This window comes from Gordionus sp. m RMFG-2023, chromosome 1 (genome assembly GCF_954871325.1).
Source record: "Gordionus sp. m RMFG-2023 chromosome 1, tfGorSpeb1-WG-v2, whole genome shotgun sequence".
Classification (NCBI taxonomy): domain Eukaryota; kingdom Metazoa; phylum Nematomorpha; class Gordioida; order Chordodea; family Parachordodidae; genus Gordionus; species Gordionus sp. m RMFG-2023.
Window position 1 is genome coordinate 92945997 of NC_088775.1, and position 9797 is coordinate 92955793.

Sequence of the window (9797 nt, forward strand, 5' to 3'; positions counted from 1 at the left end):
GAAGTGAAGAATTATGTTGGGTTCTGTAATGACAGGAGCATAAAGACTAGTAAAAAAAAACAATTTTAATTAATTTATGGATAGGAATGATGTGCCGGAAGTCAGTTTTCTTCCCTTTAATTTTAGCTGAGATTTGTTGGGAGGGATGCCCGCTTTAACAACTAGCAAGTAAATCTGATTGGATGTCAAAATTCGGGGTTAATCCAAACGACATGTAATAATACCTAGATTGACTATTCCTTCATTCATTCATAATGCGCTTGAAAGCGTCGTTGAATGCAAATCAGCTGGACCCGCCATTTTGGTAACCCATATGGTAATTATTCTCGTGTTAAAAAAGTACCGTTAATTATCATCGATGATCAGGCGATTCTAAAGTTTGCGTTCTTCAGACACAGGAAATAAATTGGCCTCTCGTTTAAAAATTTTAATATAATGATACGGGGTAATCAAAATGGCATCTTCAGCTGTTTTTCATTTATCTTATATACTTTTTAATGAATGCATAGTTAGTCTAGGTATTATCACGTGTCATTGGGTTAATCACGACTTTAGGGGAATGTTGTTAAGGGTTATTTAGGATTCTCCCGTGACTGTGGTTATGAAATTTATTGATAAAAATGGAGGACGAAAGATAAATTATCAGAGATCGACATGGATCACATTTTTTAGGTCCAACCAGGATTCCTCAACAAACACCACCCGATTTAAAAAAATATATATTCGTTGTTTTTCTTCATTTTTGTTTACAAATTTTTAAAAATGGGGAAATTGTAAATAAATGCTACACATGATACATTGTATACGATTTCCTAACTTAGTCAGCTGATATTTTACGAACTTCCATATTCTGGTCTCAGGCCGAGTTGTTAACGCTACTTTTAAAAATGCGCGCCACTATCGCTATTTGTCAAAAAAAGTAGCTCGCTATTAGTTACTTTTTAAGCTACTTTTTATAAACAAATTTTTTTTTTTATTGCTTATAATGTTATTGTATAGTAAATATATAAAAATCAACATTTATAAATATTAAAATATAGTTAGTTTTGATTATAAAAAAATTTATGTAATAAAAATAAATATTTATGGTAATTTGTTGCAGTTTCATAATAAAATCATTTCAATATTATCATCCCCAAGTCTAGAGCGACGATGAGAAAGTATAAGATTTTAATAATCTCTCGACACTAGCACTTGAGGGTAAGGGCGTATTTAATCTTATTTACATATTTTTAAAATAAGATAGATTATCAATAATTTTATTTGCAAGTGCATCGTATGTCTGGCATCCTATTATCTTTTTGAGGGCTAATGCCACAGATCTTCTTTTTAAAGTTCTAGGGTCTAGTCAATGGGCTGTGATTCCCAAATAAGCTCAAAAATATTTAATCAGATCAATTTATAAATATAAATAAGTTTTTACCTTCTGTTATGTGTTCAACTATCTCCCGTGGTACATATATATGATATCTTTGATAACTCTACTATTAGAGCATCTTTCATCATTTTAAAGTTATCTGCTATTTTATTCATTAGTGTCTGGCGGCATAAAATTGTTGTACCATGGGATAGAGTTTTAATTATCATGGTAAATGATAGATTATCAACTAAGGACATTGGCTGAACTGTATAAATTATAAAATCAACAATAACTTTATCAGCCAATTTCTGAGAAATATTGTCATTTGCATTATTAATTAATTTGGTTTGAATTGAATTAGTCTTTTTGGATGTAGATTCGCCTATACCAAAATTATTTAGACGTTCATTTCCTTAAAACTCATGAACAGTCTTATAAAATAAATATTATTAGAATGTAAAAATGACAATTTACCTTTAGGTGTTTCTTGAGGTTATAGCTACTGGATTGATTTGAGGAAATATTTTTTACACATTTTATTTTGATTATTATTTATTTTAAAAAATTTTCAAATCTAGGGAATGGGAAATTTGTATTATAGCTATTAAGAACATTTTCTTCCCTGGTATCTTCCATTTCATTAATATCTTTGTCTGAATCACTTTCAACGATTTGGATATCAATAGGCGATGACATTTTATTAACACGTGATTTAGGTTTATAATACAAATTGAAAATATAAATTACAAATTGATATTATATTTTAATCCCAAAATTAAATGATAAATCATAAAAATTTTAATTAATTATGATTATTATATTTAAATTTTCATGTTTACACTTACCTTCATAATATTTTTTAAAAAGTAGCGAGCGGCTACTTAGCTACTTTCAAAAAAAAGTAGCCCGCGCTAAAAAAAATTAAATAATTACAAAAAAAAAAACTAGCCGATATTAGCTATAGCTACCAAAAAATTTAGCGCGCTACTTTAACAACTCTGGTCTCAGGGTATTTCTAAACAATATTATCTTCAAACCCCAAACCCCCCTCCCCAATCCTGATTGGTTGTAATTTATTTTTTAGGCCCGGCAAAAGGGATTGGCAAGATTCGTGATTTATGCTACCGTCAATGTGTTATTTTTTTTTTAACTTTAAATCATTTTTTGAGCGCGTTTTTTTTTTAAATTCAAAAATCGGATTTTTACCGGGAAACGTATTCCGTCATGTTTAAAATACGTAGCCTATGAATTTCGCGCGCGATAATGATTGATTTGAATCATTTTAACTCTGGTTCCTGTCCAAATTTTTTACCGTGACGCCATTTTACTGGTCGGGTTATGCACCATGTCAGCTGATCTCTGTAAATATAAAGAATGGATACTGGTTGCAAAAGGAAAGATAAAATGAAAACAAAATTGGAATAAATAACTTTCGAAATTCGCATATTTATTTTTTATTTTTTTTTATTAGACGATGTCCCTTTGATGGACCCACCCGACATCAAAATGACCCAAATTTTGAAAGACAGAATCAAGATGGCTACCGATTTAGAAAATACGATTCATAGGTGAGATAATTTTTCCGGCGCGATGATATAAATTGGAGATTACTTTACAAAAATATTAAAAATTTAAACTCAATGCCCACCAGGCCATCTTCATTCGAAACCACCCAAAATATTAAAAATGAAATATATTTTTAAAACTTTTCTAATTTAACTACACTAATCATATAGTATTTATATTTTGAGACAGGAATTAAACTAATTTACTCGGGTTGTAAAAATAGCCAAATTAAACGAATAATTTATGAGTAAATAATTAATTGCTAAATAATAAATCGACGAAAAAAGTTTTTTTTATCATATAATATTATATAAATATCAGAGTGATATAAAATTGTGGTATCTGTATCTAGATATTATTTTAGACGATGTCTATTAGATCTATTTAAAAGTATCTTTTAACAACCCTGATGAATATAATCACAGAGCCTCAACTTCAAACTATCATCATGATCGGAATTAAAGATATCTGATAACTTAAGAGGTTGAGACTCAGGGACTATAATTCTTATTACCCTAGCTTTCCTGGTAAAGCTTCCGGTTTATATCTTTCACATTTGGCTTCCTAAGACTCATGTAGAAACGTCGACATCAGGATCCATACTATTAGTGGGGTTCCTATTAAAATTAGTAGTTATTCATTCGCCTCTAGTGTATATATATATCCCCATTATACATTCTGAACTCTCAGTGTCGCTTTTCTGGTTGTTTTATGAAGCTCTTCGGAATTCAGCAGGGGCTCTAGCATCCAGTGGAATCCCAACCCCATCCCCATCTAGTTACGTTATTGGGCAGAAATAACTATAATATATAATATTTTATTTTATATATTCTTAAATTTTTAAATACTAAAAATATCTTCTAATAAAATAAAGGTATATGAAAAATACTTTTTTTTTTGATAAATAAAAATTAATAATTATTTTAAATTAAAATACAAAAAAAAAAGAAATTTGATTTAATTATGCCATCTATAGTACGCGATATTATTTAAAACAAGGTACGAAAAGGGAATTAGGCACCAAAAGTGGGAAGATAAAATCATTCGCGCGTTCGATTTGGAAGAAGATCAAAGCCCGAGGAATTGGATGGATGATAATAGCGAAAATGATGCCGGGTACAAATATATATTCGTTGAATGTAATAAGAAAGTAATATATTAAAAAGGGGAAAAAAAAGGCACAACTTCTCGAAATAAAATAACTCCAATTTCCATATATATTTTATTTATCAAATTCAATCAATCATATTATTGGTTTTCATATGATCACTGTCATATTTCTAATCCATAGTTGATTGACAACCTCTCGATGTCTCACGTGCATATCATATAATCTACTAATCTACATTTAAACGATATTTGATCGATATTAAATAAGGATATTATATAAAGTTTTATATATATATAATGTAAAAATACACAAATAGAACAGGTATCCTGTCATTCGATCTCTTCAAACTACTGTCAGCAGAAAAAAAAATATGATTGTTTCTATTTCTCTTTTTTTTTTCTTTATCAATAACTTATTTTTAGATTCATTATTATTTTTTAAATTTTTTTCGACATTTTTGCAAAAACTTGCACAATAACAATCCGATCTTATAATTCCATTAATTTTTTTTCCAGAGACCTGCAGGCCCGGCCCTAAGCCCGGTCCGTATATTTCAAAACCAAATATTTGAAATCGCCATTATTAGCCGTAAAAAATCAAAAATAAATATCCGGGCCGGGTCGGGCCGTATAAATGGTACCTCTTGCAAGGTCTATGATTTTTTTTTGTATCTTTTAGGTAATAATTATATTTTAAAGTGATATTACATTTTTTTATACATATATATATTTAAAATAAAAATGTTACAACATAAAATCATTATAAATGAATAGAATTTTGAAAAAAAAAATTTTATTTCCCGATTTAAGATTTATGTCCTTTTTCTCCCTTTTTTTTTTTTTTGTATGGAGAAGTGGCCAAAAGTTTAAAAAAAATATAACAATATAATATATAGAATGGAGGGAAAAAAATATTAAAAGTAGACGCTCGTTGTGATCCGAAGACACTAAGAAGATTGCCTCTGAACACAGCGTTTTGAGTTTACTGTAACATTTTTAAGATCCATAATCCCCATCAATTCTAGAAATTTATTTTACCTTAAAATCTTTAAAAAAAAATATGAGGGCCTAGGGGATATATTGGTAGAAATAAACAACTCTTTTTCTCCGTTTAATGACGATTTCCAGGTATACCCAGGTTGCCCAGTTTTTCCTCTGATTTAATCGTTAGGAAATTTTGCAGCAAGGTTTTTACAATCGGATGCCCTTCCTGCCATCAGCCCGTTTCTGTGGATCTTTACACCACCTCTAGACGGTGATTCTATTCTAGACCCAGACCACGGGGAACCTTTTAGACCTCCATTAGCCGCCAAAAGACGTTCCCACTTCCCCGCCATAGTGGTAAAATGTGTAGTATTTTCTCATTTTGGTCGATGTTTTATGGGGGGTTTACAGGAAAACTGGGAGGACACAAAGGAAAATCCAGAATAGGGTGATTTCCTCTAAATCGACGAATGTTTATGAGAGCCCATCTTGTCTTTTTCTAACAGGAATCAGTGTACGGGTTTCCAGGAGTTTCAAGTAAGTTCTCCAAGAGATTATAGAGTGAATAGCTTTATGGCGACGAAACCGGTCTTTAGAATAATGACAGGTTAGACCCTTAAAATCAAAGATGTTCTGACCAGTGCTGAAAATTTTAAAAATTACCCAATACATGGCAGATTCAGCAAATTACATTTTCGTATCAATAATCTGTTCTACTCTAACAACGTTTGTGAATTTTGACAAAGAATTTATTTAAAGATTTCCTGCCGTCAAATCAGAAAAAAAGAATTCCGAGGAATCCAGTAAAGGCTTTTTATTTAAAGCAAATTATGGTTTTTAATAATTCAATTTGCCCCTGATGATTTAGTATTCTTTCCTTCTCATAACAACATAGTTTTAATTATTGTTCTATAAAAAACATTGAACTTAGTTAATCTTCGTATTTACTTCTGTTTGGTAAATTATATAATATAATTAATTTATAATAAATGTAGTTAGAACAATTAATTATAAATATCGACGAGTTTCTAATAGAAAGCAGCCGTAGTTATATCGGCTCATATTGACACGTCTGTCAATAACATACATTTATCGTATAAAACGTACATAACTTATAATTTTATTTCAAACTTTTTATTTCATTTTTTAAAAAAAATAATGTTCATGTTTTTAAAGCCACGATACCGCAGCCAAGCGTCAAATCGAAAAGATGAAAAAGCGCCTAAAAGAAAGCTTCCTAATACCGCTATCACCGCAATACCTCTTATCTTCATCTATCCATAACCGGAAACAGACTTCTCTCAGATACCCTCATTGAAAATTTATCCATTACCTCACACAATATATATATATTTTTTTTTATGAAATATCTAAAAAATATGTTCATTTTACGAATAAATATTATTACGGAGAGATTCAAATTTGCTATGTTCTTACGAACCAGTTATTTATAAAATGTATCTGTTCGGCTCCGAGAAGTAACGAATTGATTTCACCCAAGTGACCCTCTTAAGAATATCGGGGAAATTATTTTTTCCTAACCCGCGAAGGACATTAGGTCGTGGGGAAGCCTGTCTTTATCAGTTATAAATTATTTCCAAACATTCGCCTCTTTTTTTTAGTCATTGGAGTGGGTGAAATTTTTTCAAACTCGTGTTTGGTTATATTAAAAACCGGTATTGAGATATTATATTAAAGGACATTCTGAGTTTGAGAAAATAACACTCATTATAAAAGTTAAAATGACCTGTTAAAGATTCTTCTTTTCTCATCTCTTTCTTTCTTTCTTTCTTTCTTTCTTTCTTAAGAAGAGAAATAATGTCCCCCATCGGACCTTTTTTTTTGTAGGTCTGGCATGGAAAAACAAATTTAGAGAAGTTCGCCCCCCCAAAAATCAAAATCTTAATAATTTAAAATGAGGCTCCTTCAGGTCCTACAAAAAAAAAGAAGTTATTAAATGAAAGATATAAGATGTAAATCTATAAAAAAAAACAGTATATAAAAATATCCAAAATTACTAAGGGCTTAAATTGTAATAATGAAAATGTTCCTCAAAAAAACAAGTATAATTGTGTTTAAAGAAAAATATGTAGACTGGGAAAAATTGCTGTTAGTAGATATGACTATTGGCTGAAATATAAAGCGATCATCGCTAAAAGGCAACGGAACTCTAAAATTAACAGATACATTTCCCTAACCAATTGCAATCTCGTACCAATCGTATCCGACACAACCGGGGTTTTTCGGCAATCGTGCCCTAACCTTCTTCGAATCCCTTGGTAAAAAAAAAATCGCGTCATCACTGGTGACCCACATGAAGGCTCCCTATCTTCGACAGCGTGTACCTATTGATATATGCGGATCTAATTGTATCGGCATCCACCACGACTCCCTTTTTTGACCTCCTCTTCCCTCTAGTATTGTTAAACTACTTAAATTTGACCATGGCTTAATCAAAATTTTAGCCTAAAAAATTGTATTAAGCCTTTAAGTTGAGTCTCAACTTGAAGATTGATTCCACATGGCTACTTGATTCCACTTGGCTACGCTGTTTCATAATTGACTAAAGTTAGGTAGTTTAACAACACTACCCTCAACTTATAATTTATTAATTATTCCAAATATGAAAATTATATAAATATAAAATATTACTAAAAAAAATACATTCACAACTTTTATATGGTACAATTTTTTGCTGTATTTTGAGATAAAAATTTATTTTTTAGTTTTATTAATCGTAATCAAATGAAAATTTTGATTATATGATTATTTTTTTTTTTAAATAATTTTCAGGAATATTAATTTTAATAAAAAAAATAAATCAATTTTTTATCAAATAATTTAAAAATTCTAATTTTACTTAATATTTATTGAGAAAAAAAAAATATATATTTACTAGCTTATTACGACTCAAATTTTTATTTTTCAATTGCAAAATTTAACAAATATATACCCATAAGAGGGCGTTAAATGCATAAATATGAAAAAAATTATTCTTAGGAAAACCAGATTAATTATTGGATAGCGTTTTTTTTTAATGCGAAAAACTTAAAAAAGGTTTCTTTAACATTTAATTAATGAGTAGGTTTAGGATCGAAAAATAATAGAAAATTTGTAAGGCACATATTGCTGGCATTTTTTTGGTTCATACGTGTACATTTAGGTGTTATAGGCATTATCCTAATATTATTGAAAATATTATGATTTGTCCGAATGCCGAGCTTAAAACCGACCACTTATTAAATATTCGATCGGCCAAATTTGGTAATATTATTTGTAAAATGTTCATTCTTGGTTTGTATATATCTATAAAAATACGTGTACATATTTCCCAAAAAAATATTTTTAAAATATCGTGATTTGATCGATAACCGAATTGAAACCGGAATACTGCATTGCTGGCGTTATCCGGGGAAAATTCGTTATCTTAATAAATATTTTATTTTTTCTCTATTATACATCATCATAATAATCCAAAAAAATAAAAAGATAATTTTATTAAATTAATGTCAATAAAAATACATTTGATACTAGAGATCTGCAAAGTTAGGTCCGGTCCGGTCGACCGGGTTTCGGGTCTAATTCTATTTAAAATAACCGGGTCGGAAAAAAAAATTCGGACCGGGTCGGACCTTGGAATTTTTTTTTAAATATATCCTAAATTTATCAATTTTATAAATTTGAATTTTTTATGTAAAATAAAAAAATATTTGATTTTATTTATCGAAACTAAACGACATATAACACATGTCTTTTACTTTTGAGTAATTATTAAGATTAATTTCTATTATTTAAATAAATACGGGCCGGGCTTGAAAAATTAGGCCCGATGCAGATCACTATTTGATACAATATTTAGCAATGCAGTATTTAGTCATTACCCAATATAAAGTATTTAATTAATTTTTTATTATTTTCCCCGCAGGTAAAGTATCTTCAAAAAACAATGTTTATTGTTTCTTGTATGAATCGTCGATTAAATAGAAGCTTCTAGTAATAATATTACCGTTTTCTTTCACAAGGAAAGAAAGGTTTGCATAGAAAATAATTGACGCTATTATCGAAAATCGGGGATCTGCAGATGTACCATATGCATGGCCCGGCCCGAATTTTTTTTAGAAATTTTTTCTTCCCGGCTCGGTTAGATTTTATTTTTTCGGACCCGGCCCGGATATTTTCGATAACATATATTTTTGACCGGATTACGGGTATTGAAATTATAGCCACTGTTGAAAATTATCTCTAATTTGAAATAGAAAGTATTTCTGAATCCTTAACCCATTTAATATTTATTATATTGTTTAAATGGATTTAGTTTTGGCAGAAAAAAAAAAAAAACTTTTGTAAATTGTTTTTTTTTTAATTAATGAAAATAAGGATTTGTCAAATATTGAGGAAAATCAAGTTCGACTAAAGTTCTAAAATCAAAATTAATTAGATTCGGCACTCTCGAGTACTACAACAGGCATTTATGGGCCTCGATACATCCAGAGGCGCTCTAATAAAAGGTTGCTTTTGGTCAAGCTAATATTCAAACTTCAGAAACAAATCCTGTATCTAATCCGATTATCCAAAACTTTAATTTTGATTAGATATCATGTATTCAGTTGTTCCCTGTAACTTGGAGGGGAGGGGGAATAGCTATTCTATTTCCGTGGTTTAAAAAATAAAAAATGACTGGATATGAAATAGTAATTTCTCTCTATTCAAACGATAATTACTTTGACCCCATTGTTTATTTTTGTTTTAAAAATAAGCGGGAAAGGGATGAAACAGA

The 9797-nt window shown here is 29.7% G+C and overlaps 1 protein-coding gene across 1 annotated transcript; it reads left to right on the forward strand.

Annotated features, from left to right (window-relative positions):
• Positions 1-6: 6 nt before the first annotated feature.
• LOC135922215 (uncharacterized) lies at positions 7-6426 on the forward strand. Its single transcript, XM_065456630.1, has 4 exons — positions 7-49; positions 2832-2928; positions 3926-4042; positions 6197-6426. Exons 2-4 carry the CDS (start codon positions 2846-2848, stop codon positions 6336-6338), a joined length of 342 nt encoding a protein of 113 aa, XP_065312702.1. The 5' UTR covers positions 7-49; positions 2832-2845; the 3' UTR covers positions 6339-6426.
• The last annotated feature ends 3371 nt before the right edge of the window (positions 6427-9797 follow it).